This window comes from Balaenoptera musculus, chromosome 14 (assembly GCF_009873245.2).
Source record: "Balaenoptera musculus isolate JJ_BM4_2016_0621 chromosome 14, mBalMus1.pri.v3, whole genome shotgun sequence".
Taxonomy (NCBI): domain Eukaryota; kingdom Metazoa; phylum Chordata; class Mammalia; order Artiodactyla; family Balaenopteridae; genus Balaenoptera; species Balaenoptera musculus.
In genome coordinates, this window is record NC_045798.1 from 26853428 (window position 1) to 26871933 (window position 18506).

The 18506-nt window shown below is 58.5% G+C and overlaps 1 protein-coding gene across 9 annotated transcripts in view; it reads right to left on the minus strand.

Moving 5' to 3' along the window:
* The window catches only part of PI4KA (phosphatidylinositol 4-kinase alpha), a 98084-nt gene that overhangs the window by 8952 nt on the left and 70626 nt on the right, over positions 1–18506 (minus strand). For all 9 annotated transcript variants that reach the window (XR_005016147.1, XR_005016146.1, XR_005016148.1 and 6 more), the window contains 19 exons: positions 16195–16265; positions 15995–16119; positions 14854–14935; positions 14615–14698; positions 14429–14518; positions 13819–13938; positions 12122–12214; positions 11532–11688; positions 11179–11306; positions 6445–6603; positions 6019–6170; positions 4733–4840; positions 4438–4565; positions 3416–3535; positions 3244–3323; positions 2961–3154; positions 2000–2090; positions 1524–1691; positions 1267–1320 (listed from right to left, as the gene is read on the minus strand). Coding sequence is in view for 6 of the 9 variants with exons in the window: in XM_036822837.1 (XP_036678732.1) it covers positions 1267–1320; positions 1524–1691; positions 2000–2090; positions 2961–3154; positions 3244–3323; positions 3416–3535; positions 4438–4565; positions 4733–4840; positions 6019–6170; positions 6445–6603; positions 11179–11306; positions 11532–11688; positions 12122–12214; positions 13819–13938; positions 14429–14518; positions 14615–14698; positions 14854–14935; positions 15995–16119; positions 16195–16265 (2204 nt within the window). In the remaining 3 variants the exon portion in view is untranslated. The remainder of the gene's footprint in view (positions 1–1266; positions 1321–1523; positions 1692–1999; positions 2091–2960; positions 3155–3243; positions 3324–3415; positions 3536–4437; positions 4566–4732; positions 4841–6018; positions 6171–6444; positions 6604–11178; positions 11307–11531; positions 11689–12121; positions 12215–13818; positions 13939–14428; positions 14519–14614; positions 14699–14853; positions 14936–15994; positions 16120–16194; positions 16266–18506) is intronic.

Below are 18506 nucleotides of genomic sequence, written 5' to 3' on the forward strand. Positions count from 1 at the left end.
ACGATGCGTGGGTGGGTGGGTTTCAAATGTGCCCCTGTGGACTGGTGTCTAGAAGACGCTGCCCAGTGATGGACGGGCCCCAGAAAACCCTATGTCACTCCCAGCTTAGGCTGAATTCTCATGTCCTAGGTTACAAAGGCAGCTGGCCTTTCTGGAAAACTCCTGGGGGGCAGCCTCTCCCTCCCCACAGTCATTTGCGGCCCATCTGGTAAAGTATTCCTTGGACAGATGTCCTCAACTTGGGTTGGTGGGCTTCCCAAACAGGTCAAACTTCAAATAACCCAATTCTAACCCAGCAACTATATCTAAAGATGAACCATGAATGTGCAACCTCCAGTGCAGGGTCTCCAGGCTTGGCCGGGGCATGGGGTGTTCTGGGGCCCTGTGGGCCCAGGGCAGGGGAGTGTATGGGCAGGAGCAGGAGTGGTAGACGCTGCTGCCCTCAGATGCAGGCTTGGGGGTGGCACCAGGATGAAGCGCGGGTGGTGAGGGCTTTGGGCTGTGGTCACCCCGTGGGTGTTTTCTGTCCAGGCCCTGTGCCAGGCCCCTATGTGCATGTACACTGTTACAACTGAATTATCTGCTCCCACCCCCCATTCATATGTTGAAGTCCGGTCCCCCCCCCCCGCCCCAAAATGTGACTGTATTTGGATATAGGCCTTTAAAGAACTGATGAAGTTACATGAGATCAGTAGGGGGCCCTGATCCAATCTGACTTATGTCCTTTTAAGAAGAGATTAGGACACAGACACAGGGACAGCTGTGTGGGGATACAGGGCGAAGCCGCCGTCTACACGGCGTGGAAAGGGCCTCAGGCAAACCAGCCCTGCCGACACCTGGATCTCAGACGTCCAGCCTCCAGACATCTGAGATCCAGACGTCTCTGTGTGGAAGGAGCTCCCTGTAGTTTAAGCACCGAATCTGTGTACTTTGCCAGGGTGGCCTGAGCTCACTAATACACACGCTGTCTCCTCCAACCCCCTGGCCACTCCCCCCAGGAGACGGGGAGCTGGATTTGGGAGCTAGGGGACCTGCTGAGACCCCCATTCAGCAGGTACGGGTCCCAGGCCAGGTCGCCCACCCTGAGGAAGCAGCCGGCAATGTTTCCAGAACCTGCTCACCCAGCACAGCAGGACTGGGCCTCGGGCGCTGGATGACCACATTGGGGTGAGAGACCTTGGGCCCAGGTCCCAGCTCAGTGGCCCTGCTCCTGGGCTCCATCCCGCCCGGCCCTCCAGGCTGGTCGGCCCATGCTGCATGCCTTACCTTGTCATACCTGAGGGCCTGCACGATCTGGGGGATGTAGAACAGGATGGCATCCTGTGTGGTGGGGGAGGAGCAGCCATGACTCAGGGAGGGGTGAGAGCACCACGCAGGACGGGGGTCCCAGGGCTCCACCCCGCCTGGACTGGCCCTGCTGTCACTCCACCCCCAGGACACGTCCTCACCCTCAATCAGGCCTGCCCTCCATCCCCCCGTGGGGCCGGGCAGCGCCCCGAGGCCGACCCAGCAGATGGGCTCACCGGCGGGAAGGACCGTAGGACTTTGACCCCGTACTGCGCTGTGAGCGGGTGCGGCGGGTACATGCTGGAGAAGTAGGACAGGCCTGTGGGCGGGTCTGTGGGCGCCCAGCACAGCACATGGCTGAGCTCGGGGGCATCGGCGTCAATGGTGTGCCAGGTGACCAGGAACTGGGGAGGAAGCAGAGAGTCACAGGGATGGCCCCAAGGAGTGAAAACCGCAAGGCATTTGTAACAGCTTCTGACACATTACATACAACAGCACAACTTCAACCAGGGTGAAATACACTCAACATTTTTCTACTGTAAACACAGTAAATGTTTCATCCGAAGAGTAGATAACACAAGAGATCGGAAAAATCGTGGTACCACTGAGGTCAGTGGGTTTTGGTTGTATTCCTCGCCTCCAGGCATCCCTGGAGGCAGCTCTGTTTCTGTGCGCTTAGGACCAGGCCCTGGCACACTACCCGCCACGCTACCTTGATGGCTTCGGGGATGTCACTAACGGCTCCTGGGTCCAAGCGAACCAGACGGGTCACCTCGTTGCCGATAGCTTCTGTGTTTTTGAACCTGCAGGCACAGAGGGTGTGGGTGGCAGACACCGAAGACGGAGGCTAGGGGAGCCCTGGACTGAGGGATGTGGACCAACACCCAGTGACATCTGAGCACTGGGGCTATTGACATGGTGTTGACTGTGACCGGCTGTGACCCAAGGGCAGAACTCCCTGGAGCAGGAATGATCCTTCTAAGGACACCTCCCTTGGCCTGGCCCCCAAAGCAGCTCATCCACGGTATGGCACCTGTGGGCCAGAAGGCACCCTAGCAGGTGGGAGGGTGGGTGCAAAGTGTTCAGGTGTGACCGCCCAAGGCTAAGGCAGGCAGCTGCTGCCTAAATGCCATCAGGCTGCGATCCTGTCCTGAGGAGGACTTAGGACCCGAAGAAGGAAGCAGTTAAGTATGCAGCATGGGCTCCGGGGAAGAAAGGCCCACCCTGCACGCAGGCACATGGAGTATACTGGGATTCAGCACAGGGGGCCTGGGAAGCCCCTCTCAGCACCTACCAGCCTGAGTCCTGTCCCTGTTAAGAGCTGCCTCAGGACAGCTCACAGGACACTCGGCTGCCAACCGCCCCTCTGAGTAGCCTGCTGCCTGAAGATGCCACCCAGGAACCAACCCAGACCTCCCAGGCCTACCTCCCAGAGTAACCACAGGTGTTTCCTTTCCTCATCAAACAAGGTGAGGCCCTGGGGTGCCCTGATGTTATCTCCTCGGGCTCCGGGGTGCTGGGCCCCTGGCGGGATAGACCCCACCACTGCACAGGACTGGGGAGCGTCTGGGGCTACGATGGCTCTCCCCTTACAGTCCTTGGCTGTGACACGTGCCCTCCCCCCACCCGGTGCCCTGTGCTGGACCTCTGGCAGGGCCTCTCAGGCAGCCCACCTGGCTGGCAGTTGCACGGCCAGATGAGGAGAGATGTTCCAGGCGAGGTTCACATTGTCCTTCCACTGCTTCTCGCTCAGGCTGATGTACTTGGACTTCCAGTTGGCCACGCTGCTCTCTCCGGCCTGGTCCAGCTCTAGCTCCGGGGCTGACAGTGGGTTGTACCACGTGATGAGACGCTCGATCTCAGTGGCCTGGTGAGGGACACAGACACGGATGCGCCTCTGCATGGCCCGCGCCCCTCACCCACCCCGGCGCTGCAGGCATGGCGCACGGGCCTCACCAGCAGGGACAGCAGCAGTGTCCGGCGCTTCATGTAGTACTTGTGCAGCTGGGAGCCCCGGTTGGTCTTCTTGGACATGCCTGGGGACGGAGGGGGGAGGGCACAGAGTGTCCCTTGGAGCTGCTCCATGACCCCGAGGACCCAAGGGACCCGGCAGCAAAGCCCCACCGACCTGACTTCTTGGAGATGGTGGACATGCCGCTAGACAGCGGGTAGGTGTTGATCCAGCCCTGTGTAGCCTGCTGGCGTGAGCCGACCGCTATGTCCAGGTTGCTCCGGGTGTCCTGGTTATCTGTGGGCAGACATGGCATTCTAGAAAGAGGTGCCTGAACCTTCACCACAGACAAGGCAGCTGTGGAGGAGCAGGTGGGGGAGACGGCCGGTGACGGCTTCCCTGGACGAACCAGGTGTCTGCAAAGTTCCTCATGAACCACTGCAGATGGAAGCTTTCTAAAGTGTGCTACGTTCCCCTGAGCCCAAATCAAAGCAAATCGAGGAGCTGCCTTGATCAATTACGGCACTGACCTCCCAGTGTCCTCCTACATGGCGATGACTCGGGGACCCGTGGGGACAGACGGCAGGGCTGCCTGCCCTGCTCTGAGTGGAGCCAAGAGCTGCTTACAACCACTGTGCCTGCTTTTCCCTTTCCTGGCGGCCAGGCTGGCCGCGTGGGTCTGCCTACGGAGACGCGCCTCCCCCAGCCTGGGCGCGTGACCAGCTACATGCTTCAGAGAAACAAGAGCAGGGCTTCCTCCTGTGGGGCGGCTGCCGGCTCCCACTTCAGCGCCTTTCCCTGACCCCGTCCACCCTCCATGCTCCGAGATGCAGCTCACACGTCACCTCTTCCAGAAAACTGCCCCTGGTCCCCAACTGCTGCAGGACAAGTGCCTGTCCTCGGGGGACGCTCCCACGACCCCCATGTTGGAGTCGCCTGCCGGTAAGACTGGCCCCACCAGGTGACAATGGACCGTGCCCTATCCCTCCCAGCACACAGGCCGTAGTCCAATACAGACTGTCGGGCATGCAGGGGGCCCCTGTGAACGGCCCGGCGCTGCGAAGTTACACCAAGGGGTGTCTGCCTGTCTGCTTAGAGACCCTGCCCTCCTTTCTGCTCCCCAGGAGCGCCAGAGAAGAGGTGACCGGGCAGGGGTGGGCCTCCGGTGACCATGCAGCACGGCTGAGGCTGGGGCTCACCTGGGGGAACGAGCTGGCTGGCGGTCAGGTACTTCTTATCTGAGAACATGGCGGTCCAGAACTTAATCATTATGCTTATGTCCTCACGCAGCCTCTTCTCTCCCTGCGTAGGGAACTTTGGGGGACAACTGCAAACAGCCAGGGACGAGGGTGAGTGCCAGGGCCTAGGAGTCAGGAAGCGCGGCGAGGTGGGGCGCGCAGCCTCCTAATGACAAGTCGGGCCGCTAAGCGGGGGGTTGGCACCCAGCAGGCCGAGTGACCCAGGCCTGGGGGCTGGAGGGGGTGGGGGCAGCACCTGAAGTAGTCGAAGGCAGTGGAGTAGATCTTCTCGCGGAGCACGTTGCGGATGGTCGCATTGGGAAGCACGTCTGCGTGCAGGAGGGTCAGGCCGAGGGTCAGCAGCCTGCAAGAGGGCCCCGGTCAGCGAGTGGTGCCCCCTGCAAACCTCTCCCTGAGCTCAGGGCCCACCTGCGGGCGGCAGAGCCCTCCTGCCAGGGCTGTGGATCGGGCAGGTGGTCACCTGTCTCGGATTACTGTACCGATGCCTTACGAAAGGTTTTTTAAACCTTCACTTTTGTTGGGGGGAAAACATGTGTGTGACTCTGCCCCTCGGCCAGAAGCTTTGGTCCCACGAACTGCAAACCACTCCCTGAGGTACCATCACCTACAGTGACTACGAAGGTAGAACTCAGGTTCTAAGAACAATCTGCTTGGATTCTGCAAGATCAGGGCTGCCCTGCAGGCATCCACAGACGCGCTGGTCAGGAACGGGCAGCCCTCCTGCTCGTCTCCATGGCCACTTCCCATGGCTGGGACGGTCCAGCATGGATCCTCTCCTATTAACCCATTCTCGTTGCAATTTGTAAAAGTATAGGTCCATGACAGACTGGAAATTAGGGAAAAAGAGAACTAGCCCTTGGGTACTGGTTTGAGAAGCACGGCCCGAGGGGGTGCCCAGTGGGCTGCAGGAACATGAGTCAAGAGCTCAGGGAGGGGAACAGGTAGGGGGAGTGGTGCCCACCTGCAGGGGCCCCTCACCCTCCTTCCATCTGACCCCCCAGGTATCTGCAGGCCCAGTCAAGAGCCCTCCCCATGCCAGGCCAGGCCCTCCTGCTGTGTCCACAGCGCCCCTGACCACCGCACCTGGTTTGAGGCCCACTGGGCCACATGCTGCCTATGGGGGTGTGTGCCCTCCCCCGGTGTGGCTGGTTTTGCACAGGGCTTGGTGTGCAATTGGCACAATCGGCCTCAGAGGGTAATGGGCCTGAGCTGTCACACCAGCCTCTGCCACACAGCTGGCCGTTTTTCCCTCTCCAATGTGTCACCAGAATCCTTTTGCTGCTGCCCACCCCGAGCGTTTGGCTGGCCGGGTCCCCACGTGAAGCACCTCCTGCACACTTCCCTGCCGTGGACAGCACGCTGCCCCATGTCCCCAGCCCCGAGAGAGCGTGGTGGCCCCGGCCATCATATGCGGATCCCTTTCCCAGGGAAAGGCATGTACTGGGGGCTCGGTCAGTTTCTGGTGAACAAGTGACCAACCACAGGAAACCCGGGGGAGCAGGCCCTGGGGTGAGCTCTCACTTGAAGCGGGGCCCGATGGCCGCCACATGCCGGTTCATGCTCCCCGCAGTGCCCCCGATGCTCAGAGACATGGACCGCTGCAGTAGGCTGGAGAAGATCTCCACCTGGTCAGAGCTGCAGTACTTGGCAATCTCGAACCGCTGCACCAGGAACTGGATGGAAAGGGACACGCTGCTGGCGGGGCCATGTTGCTGGCGGGGCCAGGTGGCCCCCCACCCTCGAGCCACCACTGCCTGCCAAGGAGGGGCTCAGGCCCACAGGAGGGCAGGTGGGGTCTGTGGGGCAGCGGGACGAGACCGGCGGGGCCTGGGGGGAGAGATGGGCCATCTACCCCCAGGTGGGGCAGTCTTCAACCTGGAGTCCCAGGGCAGCCCCCGACCTCGGGGAAGAGTGGGTGGAGCACAAGGGAGCCAAGGGGGCACGTACATCGATCCAGATGCAGTGAGGGGTCACCTCGGGGGCACAGGGTTTGGGCTGACTGGCTTCCGACGCAGCCAGGGGGTCTGCTTCCTTTATCTCCGCAGAAAACAGGCCGAACTTCTGCTCCACTGTCATCTGCCAGGCCCCCGCCATCTCCCGCATGAACTGCAAGAATGCAGGCGTTAGCCCCTCCGTGGGGCGCAGAAAGAGGCTTGCTGGTTTTTTTGTTTTGTTTTGTTTTTTTAATCATAAAAGGAATATATGCTCACTGAACAAAATTTAGAAAACCGAGGGAGGTATGAAGAAAAAAAAATCACTAAGATCTCCCCATGATCCCACTTTCCAGCCTTTTTTCACCAGAAGCCCCTCCTGGACCACAGCCAGGAGTGTGTCCTGCTTTGTGGTGCAGCCCACCCGTGACAGCACTGCCTGGAAACCACCCAGGGGAGGCTGCCTGCTCAGTGCCTCCGGGCTGGCAGTGGCAGGGGCGTGGCGGGCTCCAGAACCTAGTTCCTCCTCTCCACTCCCATGGACCCTGCACGAAACCTTCATGCCGCTAACCAGGCTCAGAGAAGAACTGTGGGGGCTGAGTGGAGCCTGTGACCCCACCAGCCTGGGCGAGGGGTTCGCAGGGGAGCAGCCTCTGTGGCCTGACAACAGCCAGCGGCTCCTTCCAGGGCATCCAGAGCCCCTGCGGGGACGCGGGGACCCCACCCCTCCTCCTGCTCCATGGCTGCTCAGGGCGCCGAGAGGCCAGTCTCAGGTCCCCTCGCCCTCTCGTTAGCAGCAGTGAGCAGTGGGAGTCGGGGGAGCCCTGAGGAAGAAGGCAGGGAGGTGACGCTCGCCTCTGCCCTCCTCCCTGCCTGCAGGCACAGAAGCCATCTGGAGGCCATGAGGTGAGGGCAGAGTCCAGCACAGACAGGAGCCCGTCCATGACACAAGGATGGACTCCTGGCGGTCGCCCCTGCAGCCAAATGTGTTGCAGGATAGAGGGTAAGGGAGCAGCCCGCCAGGTTGCCTGCCCACCATTTGTCCCCCCGTCCTGGTTGCCACCTTGGCCAGGGCCTGCCTTCCAGGGTCGGGGCACGAGTGTGACCAAACACAACTCAGGTCCAGGCCGAGTAGAAGCAGCCTACAGACTGCACGGCGCTCTCCACTGGGGGCAAACAGCCGTGAAGGGAAGTGGGGACGGCGTGGTGGCGTTTCAGGCAGGGCGGCTGGGGAGACCCCAGGCGGAGGGCACAGCTCAGACCAGCCCTGGAGAAAACCTGTCTGAGGACAGCGCTGCTGGGGAGGGACCGGCACCCGCAGTCTAAAGCAGGAGCCCACCAGGGCCGGGGCAGCAGGGATTGCAGGGTGCCTGGTGGCAACGGGGCAGAGGGGCCTTGCTGGTCAGACACTGTCCGCCTCTGCTCTGTATGAGCACAAGCAGCATGGACAGGTCCGGGTGGGGGAGGGTCCTGATCTGACCCATTTTCCTGGCTCCTCTGTGTAGAGAAGGTGGAGGGGTCCGGGGGGAAAGCAGGGGCTGGGTTGTCTCCACGTGCAGGGGAGAGACGGGGGGCTGGGCCGGGCTGCTGGGAGGTGGTCAGATTCTGAAGATGCTTTAAAGATAAAAGGTAGACCTAACAGAATTCGCTAAGGCTCACCGTGGAGTGTCGGGGGGCAGAGAGGGCCATGAGGATTTTGTCTGGGCGTTTACAGACTGCAGGACGGTGGGGGCCAGTCTGGGCCTGTGCACTTGTTACGGGTTACAGAACCAGGGGACCAGAATTCCTTCCTGTCTCAGTGGAACGAAGGCCCAGACCCTCGTACTATACGAGACCAATAAGATTGCTCACGCTTTATCTCCCCACAAATGCAAAAGACTCCAGCAGCACCCGCCTCTGAGTTGGGGCTACGGACGATTTTTGTTTTCTTCTTTGTGCTCATACCTTCCAACTGCTCCATAACCAGCAAACATTGCCAGATAATAGAAAAAATGAAAAACCAGGATGCAATGATACTAAAGACATAGAAATACAGGGGAACGGCCCCCACTTTGGGGTGTGGGGCATAGGTGGGCCAGGACAGCAGGTCCTTGCAGAGGCCAGGAGCAGGGAGACAGGAGCCAACAGCAAGAGCTTGGCGACACCAAACCCACACATAGCTGTCGGGCTGTTGAGGAGGGCAGGTGAAGAGCTGCCAAGAGCTGCTTTCCAGAGAGAGATCACATTTCCCTGGGAAGGATAAGCCCGACAGCCCAGGGCCAGCACTAGGTCTGGCATGAGTGGTGGACGGACCTGCCAAGGCCGAAACCTCAAGCCAGCCGAGCTACTGATTATGGCAGAGGCAGGGGACAGACTGGAGTCTGACAGACTCCAAATGACGTAGCAATTTGCTTGGCATTAAAACCCCTCCTTGGGGACTTCCCTGGTGGCTCAGTGGTTAAGAATCTACCTGCCAATGCAGGGGACACAGGTTCGATCCCTGGTCTGGGAACATCCCACATGCTGCGGAGCAACTAAGCCTGTGCGCCACAACTACTGAGCCTGTGCTTTAGAGCCTGCGAGCCACAACTACTGAGCCTGCACACCACAACTACTGAAGCCCACGCGCCTAGAGCCTATGCTCCACAACAAGACAAGCCACCGCAATGAGAAGCCCGCGCACTTCAACGAAGAGTAGCCCCTGCTCACCGCAACTAGAGAAAAGCCCGCGCGCAGCAACGAAGACCAAACTCAGCCCAAAAAAAAAAAAAAAAAAAAGGATGTGAAGGTGTGATGTAAAGCAGGAAGAACCCACCCTTCTTGCCAAGATGAGCCCCTTGGGGGTGCGGCCTTCACTTCAGCCACCAGGCACAAGAAGATAAAGCAGCAGGGCCCCTCAGTCTCCACTGTTTTTCTAAACACAGTGTCAGGTCCACGGTCACAAACTTGAACATAGATGACCCTGATGCTAGAACTAACCGACCAGATAAGGATTTTCAAGTAATTATCATAAATATGTTTAGAGATTTACCAGAAAAGGTAGAAAGAAAAGGTGAAGATACAGAGATTCTCGGGAAAGAAATACAAAGTATAAAAAAGAAACTGAAATCCTAGATCTGAGGATTACGATATCTGAAATAAAATACATTAAAAACGGTTTAACAGAATGAATAAGGCAGGAGGAAGTACCAGGGAACTGGAAGGAGGCCAATGAAAATGGACCAAAGCGAGAGAGAGAATGAAAACAACCCAAGGGAATGCTGATGAACCTCGGACACTGCCATCGTCACAACGTGTGCACCACAGGCGTCCCTGGAGCCCAACTGAGAAGGGGCGAACCGTGTAAAAAATATATTTAATGAAATACTGGCCTGAAACTTTCCAAGTCTGATGAAAAACCTGACATCTCTAAACTTCGGAAGTTCAAGGAATCCCAACATAAAATACACAGAAAACCACACCCAAGCACAACAGAGTCAAACTATTAAAGATCAAAGATACAAAACACCTAAAAATAGCTAAAAGGAAAAACAAACAATAGCACATACTGAGAAAGGATGGTAATTTGCGGATTTCTCCCCAGGAACAATGCAAGCCAACAGATGATAGATGTGTGTAACATGCCACAGGCAACTTAGGACCACAGACCCAGGAAGAACAGCCAAAGCACGAGATGAAGGTGAACTAGGCTGCGAGTTCACTCCTGCCACCTGCAGCCCAGGAAGCGCTGAGGAGAACTACAGACCCAGGCTTACAGAGGTATGTGAGGACGGGAAATGGTCTGGATACACCCATAATGCTTAGGAAAAGCGTTTGACAACACAAACAGCACTGTTACAAGGCGTGTATCACACAGAGCAATGAACACAGATGAAAACAATACACGCACGGGTCCTGACGGGGCGGGACGTAGCTATGACTGAGGAGCCCCCGCCCTGCAGTGACAACAGCTGCCATGAGGTGGGCCAGGTCGGCTCATCCTCACAAAGACTCTGCGCAGACCCCTTGCCGTCATCCTCGACACACAGGCAGGGACCTGCCCTGGAAACCTGAAGACAGCACAGCCAGCTGGGCGAGAGCCCAGACCCAGCCGACTTCCCTCCTGGGGGGCAGGGGCCAGTGCCTCTGCTCCCCACACACCTGACTTGGCCCCTCCACAGACGCCCACCACTGTGAGCTGGACACAAACGCCGTGAGGAGGTATGACTACGGCCACCTCCACGCCTCGAACACTCCAGTTCCATCCTTGGAAGTTATCCAGCTGACCCTCAGGGGCAAAAAACACAGAACACTCCTTCTGACCACATATCTCAACTTATCTTAAGAAACTCAGAAAAAACATGTCAAATCCCATTACCGTGAAAATTAATGGGATCTTTGAAAAATAAATCTGTTCTTAGGTGTTCATCCCATCAGCTGAAAGGATGTGTAGACCCTCCCCGTGGGCCCCCTCCAGCAGGAGGGCTGCTGTGCCAGAGTCGGCAGGTAGGACGCGGGCCACTGTGGATAAACACAAGCGTCCACTAGCGGAGAAATGGCTCCCCCTGCCGAGCTTTGGAAAAATAACAGCTTCAGGCACCACTGGGTCCTTTAACGCACTCCCTCTGGTCCCAGTGACAGTCCTGTGGGCAGGCTTTAATATCACAGTCTTGCTTACATATGAGGCCCTGGAGGGTGAGGGGCTTGCCCGGGGTCTCCACGCTCGTCATCCAAGGGGCCAGGACTGGCTCTCCACCTCTCACCCCACAGCCGCCTGCAGCCGGCGCCTTACCGGCACTTCCACTCCGTTCTTGCCGGCCAGCAGCCACTCCCAGCAGGCCAGGGCCGTCTCCATGCCGTGCTCGTTGAACATCTGGAGGGGACCCCAGCACAGGTGATGGAGGAGCTGCGGGTCACAGTCTGGAACCAAATGCATGCTGTTCAGAGGCCCCGACGGGTCGACCCACAGCCTCCCTGAGTCAGCAGGACAGTTGGCACCGGCCGGAACAGCGCTGGCCTTTTATTTACAGCCCCACCCCAGTCCCGTGCGTGATGCCGCAGGGATCTCCCCAGGGGAGCGCAGGCTCTCTGCGTGGCCAGGACTCGCTCCCTGGGATAGCAAGGTGGCCCAGGCCTGGGCGGTACCTTTGCTGCTGATGAGCATGGCCGTCAGCTTGAACATGGCCTCTGTGTAGTGCTGAGGGTCACCCGCGCCCAGTGCTGCCTTCAGCTCCTGGACCATCATCTTGTTCAGGTCAGACGTCTGGCCTGTGGCGTCTGAGAAGCGGATCATCCCGTACACCTGTGGAAGGTCAGCGGAGGCGCATGTGGCCTGGCCACCCCGACCACGGGGCTTCGTTGCCCACGCGGAGTAACAGGCTCATCTGGGTGCTGCCGCCACCACGCATGGTGCCCCGGAACTCCTCCTCTAGAAACGAGTGCTGCTCCCACCATTCTGGACAGTCCCCGAGGGCGGGGACCCGGCCCTGACGTCTGAATCCAACACTGAGCTACAGCAGAGCTGCCTGCATGTGGGCTGAACAAGATCAGCCGCGTGCTTCTTGAGTCGGACATTACTTTTTTTCCCAAGAAAGGTGCTGCTCTCTTATTCAAAAGACTTGACTAGAGAGGAGCTCCCACTCCTTCCAAGAACCAAACCTTCCCCCCAAGACAGACCTCCCGCCCCCACCAGGAAGGAGAGGATGCTCAAGGGCCCCGACCCGGCAGGAGGCTACCTCGCCTGCGTAGCGGTTGCGCAGGTTGAGGGATGCCATGAAGTTGGAGTAGTCCTTCTTCACGCAGGCTGGCCGCTCCGTGAGCTGAGTCGCCTGCAGAGATGGGACAGTGACTGCACACCCTCGTGGCCAAAGCCCAGTGCAGTGAGGCTGTCACGCTCAGACCCGGGTTATTAAAATCTCCAGCGATGGCAAGTAAATAAAATGAAACACCTCTAAGCATGCTCTGGGGTCTGCCGGGTCGCATAGAAAACAGCGTTTTAAACATTTTACTCTGAAACATCTCTGGAAGGCAGCTGGGACTACAGCGTTGCTCCATGACCAGCTACTTCACCCCCACTGGTGTGGCTGCCCACACTTGGAAGGGACCTCGGCTCACACGGCCCCCACTTCCCCTGCCTTGGCCTTGCCTCTCCAGTCCGCCCACCCCTCCAGGCCCCTCCTCCAGCTGGACCTGCCCAGTGTCCCCAGGGCCACCTCACACTGTCCCTTCAGCTCTGTTCCCTACACACCAGCACAGCCAGTCGTCATACACGGACACTACTGGAGACAACCAATCCTCAGGTGCTGGGGTTTTGGGCAACTTTTTATTTTGGGGTGGTAGGGGTGGGGGGAAAGAAGGTCAGGGGAAAAGATATAAACTGAGTAAAACTGAACCACAAACAAAAAATACGCGGTTTTCTCATAAAAATTTTAAGCTGGTTCATTTTTAAAAAGGTGACCTGAGACTGCATTACATTTTTTGGAGACAGTGGCCTGGAGCAGGCATGTGTGGGAAACTGGCTCTGCCACTCACTGTCCCTGACCTCGGCCTGCTCCCCAGGAAGTGGGGACATGGGGTCCTCTCGCCAGGCTGAGCACAGTCCTGAGGGACCCAGGGCTGCCAGACCCTCCCTTGCATCTCTCTGACCCCGCTCCTGTGCCCCGAATCAGCCTCCAGCCCACTCCCCTCTGGGTGGAGAGGTCAGCCAGGCCACAGGCTGCACCTTCTGCAGGGCAGGGGCTCTAGGGCCGGGGTCTCCCAACAACCAGCGATCAAAACACAAGATAAAAATGGTCCTTCCCTCCTGAGCAACAGGAAAGGGAAAAACCTAACCTAAATCTACTTTTCTGTGGAAAAATCCCGAAATCTTTTAGGCAACATCACCTCGGACCAGGACCGAGCCCCGCTGGCCTCTGCCCGCGTCCTCAGCCTGCCTAAGGGGCGGCTCCCTTCCCACCCGGGTGCCTGGCCTCCCCTGACCCCATAGCAGGCAGCACAGATGTGCATGTGGCCACCTGGGCTTCCACAGACCGCAGAGGCCCTGCACTGGGCCCCAGGGTTGGGAGATGCCAAATCGCACCACTGCCGGACAGGCCACTGCTGCCAACCACCAGCTTTGAGGTGAGTCTCTGATCTGGTTCAGAGGGAACCCCTCAGCACACGTGCTGCCCCTAAATGAACCTCGAGCAGAACGAGATGAAGCCAAGGACGTGGGGTGCTGCTCAGTCCAATGGACGGCCAGGCCAGCACAACCATAAAACGTGCTGACCGTGTCCAGTAGGACACTTCGTCCGTCGTGGACCTGATCCTGATAAAGGACCGACCTTAGAGCTCCGTCAGAAACACGGTGAGCAGCTCCCCCGAGCCTGGGGTCTGCCGCAGACGCCGCTGTCCCACGGCTGATGGAGACCCCGCTCCCCAGAGGCACACGTACCCCAAGGGTGGTGTTCTGCTTGTTGTAGCTGGCAAACTGAAGGATGCTCTCGGTGGCCATGGCCAGCCCCGTGTGCTGCGACAGCCCCGACACCCAGTTCTGGTGTTTGTTCAGGTATTCCTGAGATGGGGAAGCGCCGTGTTATTTTAAAGGTAAAAGCAAGCCTTGTGCAGCACGTGTGAGGTGAGGGAGGGAACCCTGGCTCTAAGGCTGGCATCGCCCACCCTGATCCACTGAAGAGATGGCCCCGCTTGGGCTGCCACTCCCTTGGGACCAGAGCCAGAGCCAGAGTCAGCCACTGTTCCTGCTGGCCTGCCGGGCCCCTGGCCATGCCACCCTCGCCCAGCCCACATGCACCCCTAGTCCTGCCTACCATAAGCGGTCGGCTCCCCTGGGCCCGCCCCCCGAGTCCCACCGCACCTGCCCTCCTGGCCCCTGACCAGCATGCTCACCCCACAGGGTGTCCCATTACCCTAGGCCTGGACCAGTGTTCCTGGTCTGCTAGTTCACACCAGTGCTGTCGGTATTTCCAGCATGCTGTCTGGGTACAGCTCTCTGCACAGCTGGAAGGAGCTCCCCAGGATGTTTTTTGATGATTTCAAGAAAGTACCTGTAGGTGAGACTTGGTGACCGTGGGTGCCCACTTCATGGCCTCCTGCAGGATCATCGCACAGCGCGCAGCGAAGTCCTTGACGATGCTCTGGAAGAGGGTGCACCGGGCTGTCAGAGCTTAGTGAGCACAGGGCTGGACCATGTCCCCCAGAGCCTTGTGTTGAAGTTCGAACCCCTGGCCCACCTCTCGCGCTTCGCAGGTGTCGGGAACGGTAATGCGATAGGGGGCGTCCGGAATGTCGTAGTAAGGCTGGTCCTTGTGAATATCCTGAAAGCACACAGGTCCCTCTTCCAAAGCAGGTCCCTGCGCAGCACCTCCCTCCCTTCCTCCCACCCCTCCCATCTGTGATGGGAGCCCCCCAACCCCCCATTCACCGCTTGTGGCATGAGCTAGGCTCAGAAGGGTGGGCGGGGGGTACTCACGGCGCTCAGCGACAGCGACAGGGTCTGCAGGATGTCCAGCATGGTCTTCAGCACCGTCCCGCTCCAGAGCAAGTGGGGGAACCTGCACCCAGAGCCACCTCTCAGGGCCCAGAAGCCACTTGTCCAAGGAGCTGTGCTCCTTAAGGCCCCTCCCCCCTCCTGCTGCCCAGCCCCGGCCGCCCCGGCCCCATCATCCTGGTTATGCGCTGGCCAGACCACTCCCTGCTCCCCACAGGGATCCTCCCTGTTTTCAACCAGGGCCCCTGTACCCTCACGTGGAACATGGCAGGACAGGTGACCCTCCAACAATGGGGGGTTGGGGGTGCTGCCCCTCCACACAATAGAAAATCTGCGTGTAACTTATAGCCGGCCCGCCGTTTCCGCAGTTCCACAACCATGGCTTGTGTAGCACTGCAGTGTTTACCACTGAAAACCCCCCGCTGCTCAAAGCGGGTGGCCCTGGGCCAAGGGGAGCAGGCTGCAGGCTCGGTGGCCTAGCTCAGACATGCCCTCCAGCCCTACCTGGACGGGCACATGGTGTCTGCTGCAGGCTCCAGGGACACCTGCGGGAGCTGCAGGCAGGCCTGGCATGGCAGTGCACTGAGGCCGGCCCAGCCCACCGTGAGTGCCCTCACCTGGGAGGGCCCGTTCCACGAGCCTGCCGTGCCTCCCAACACAGCAAGGAAAGCCCAGGGTGGAACCAGCTCAGGGTGAGCTCCCCTCCTCCTGAGGGCCTGGGAGAAACTAATTCCACCAGGTCCTCTGGCCGGGCCCTGGGCTGGGAGACAGCACTTAGGATGGCCGTGAGCGTCCCAGAGCGAGCCCAGAGCCCTGAAGCAGGGAGGGTGGGATCCCGAGAACAGGGACGTGACACCCGGTCAGGAGATGTGCTCTAAGTAGCACCGACCACTCTGAACAGGGGAGGGTTAGGCCACTGACTCCTCACTTGCCAACATCCTGTGGGGGCTGCCCCGCCCTTTGAGAGCTGTGACTCTGAGCCCACTTTTCTCTGTACTGATGATGCAAGGTCGACCCTTCCCTGCATCCCAAATCTAGACGTGTGCACAAACATACGCGCACACACATGCACATGTGCACACACGTGAACACACGCATAGCACCAGAAGGAAACCGAGCTCACTTGTCCACCAGCCCGGACAGGTACTTGTCGGCCACCCTCCGGATGCGCTTGTGGATGTGGTTGAAGTTCACCAGCAGGAACTGCGCATGGCGCTCCAGCTCCTCCTCGTTCTCCTTGGTCTTGGCCTGGATTCAGAAGAGACAGGTTGCAGGCCCCGCACGGCCCAGGCAGGCGTGCGCTGGCTCTCCAACAAGGCTTACTTTATCTGCCATCATGTTCAGGAAGGCGTCGAACACCTTGTCGGCAACGGCGATCACGCACTGCATCATCCCTGCAACAGGAAGGCAGGGTGTCAGTGGAGGGGACCACCGTCTCATCTGTCACTGATACAACACTGTCCCCCAAACTCTTGGCTTTACTTGCATTTCCCCCCCATGGCCCCCTTTCTGTCCCGGGACCCAGTCCAGGGCACCCCTTGGCATCCGCTCAGCACGGCTCTGAGCCCAGTAGTCTGTGCTGATTCCTTGGGCTGTTCCAGTCTTTCTGGCCTCCCCACTTCTGAAGGGCACAGGCATCTTGTAGGGTGTCCCTCAATCAAGGTGTGTGTGATGCTTGTTCATGCCTGGACCAAGCTCGTGGGATTTTAGGTGAAAGGCCCTCCTGGTCGCATCTTATCGGGGGGAGGGTGAAGTCGGTGCCCCCGTCACTGGTGGGCTGGCCCTGAATGCTCCCTCTACCCTCAGATGCGAGTCCCCAGGTCCAGCCCTCACTCTGGGGCAGGGAGGGGGGGGCAGCGGCTCCCGAGAACCTGTACACGTCAAGCTGTGCAGAGCCCCCCACTTCTCCTGGAAACCATCCATCAGTGTGTTCTGCGGCAGCTGTCCCTCTGGTTCTTGTCGATATTTTCTATCTTCCGCATTCTTTCTCCTTTTAGCAACTGGAATTCCACATGAAGGCGTGTCCCTCCCTGTGTTTTATTTATTCAAGCGTCTAGTCAGTAGGGACTCACAGACGCTCATCATTTGTGTGGCTGCTCCCTCTGGTCGGCTCCTGGGCCCTGCGATACGCCTCCGCACCTTCTCCTTCTCTTTTTCCTCTTGTTTCGGCATGACCTTACTTTCTGGCCCTGCAAGGTGCCCTGGGCTCAGCCTATACTCTCCTTGCCCCAGCTCTCCCTAGAGTCACCATTCCTCCACAGAGCCCGGGTTCCTTTTACTGGAGAAGTGTTCTGAGACCAAAATCTGGGCACTGGGTGTGCTCAGTGCTGCTGGGGTAGAGCAGAGTTTTAAAAACAACAGCGGGAGAACCACAGTGTTGGCGAGAGAACTGTGAGAAAACACCAACGCGTCCTCCACGACACACCCTGTGAAGCTAGGACAGTTGGTGGCCATCCCTGCGCTGCCAGCGGAGGGGGCTTCCGGGCCCCCCACTGTCCTTCCTCACCAGCCCCACAGGAGTCAAACCGACCTCTGGACTGTTGTGCAGGGTCACATGGAGCAGCACCTCACAGTCCCTGGGGTGATTTCTCAAAAGATTTCTCCAAGGACTGATTTTTCAACAGAAGAAAAAAATGGTACCCAAGACACCTGGGAATTAGTTCTCCATTGGCAAGAACAAGCTGCTCGAGTCGTCAGTGTGCTGATGGCGCTGGCGTGGGAAGGACTCCTCACTACTTGTTTTTTTTTTTTTTTAATTTATTCATTTTTATTTATTTGGTTGCACTGGGTCTTAGTTGCAGCAGTTGGGCTCCTTAGTTGCGGCTCACTGGCTCCTTAGTTACGGCTCACAGTCTCCTTAGTTGCAACAGGCAGGCCCCTTAGTTGCAGCATGCAAACTCTTAGTTGCGGCATGCATGCAAGATCTAGTTCCCTGACCAGGGGTCAAACCCGGGCCCCCTGCATCGAACCCCTCCCCCCTGGGAGCTCGGAGTCCTATTCACTGTGCCACCAGGGAAGTCCCAAGACTCCTCACTACTAACTGTATCAATGCCAAATTTATTAACCTTAGAATCATCACTCAGCATTCCTCAAAACATTTTCCCACACTGTTAATCAACCAGACCTCGTGGATCTAGCAAATCAAGGATGCTTGTAAAAAAAAAAAAAAATCATCCATCCAAGGGCACTTGGAGAGTAAATTAAGAGAATGTGTAAAAAAGAGTAAATCCATTGAATAATCTGTTTAGACTGGGGAATATCTGCAGGTATGTGTCCACTGACTCCAGGAAATTTCAGAAAGCATGATTCAAAAAAATGCCTTTAAGAATAGTAAAACAGTTTCCCGGCGGTGGGCGGGGAGGGAGGGCGGGCAGCCTGCTGGTCCGCGCGGCCCCGCCCGCCCCAGCGCCTGCCCCCCGCATCTCCATTGTGGGTCGCTGTGGTCGGATGTGCGCCCGGGTCCGCGGGACAGGCGGGTGCAGAGGTCCCTTGTGTTGGCGGGGGTGGGTGCGGCAAGGTTCCGGCGCCTCCGCGGGTCATCGTGGGTCTGGGGCTGTGGGCGCCGCGGATTGCTATCCTCTCCGCACTTTCCCGGCTCTGAAGCCTCGAGAACACGGCTAGGCAGCAGTAGTTTA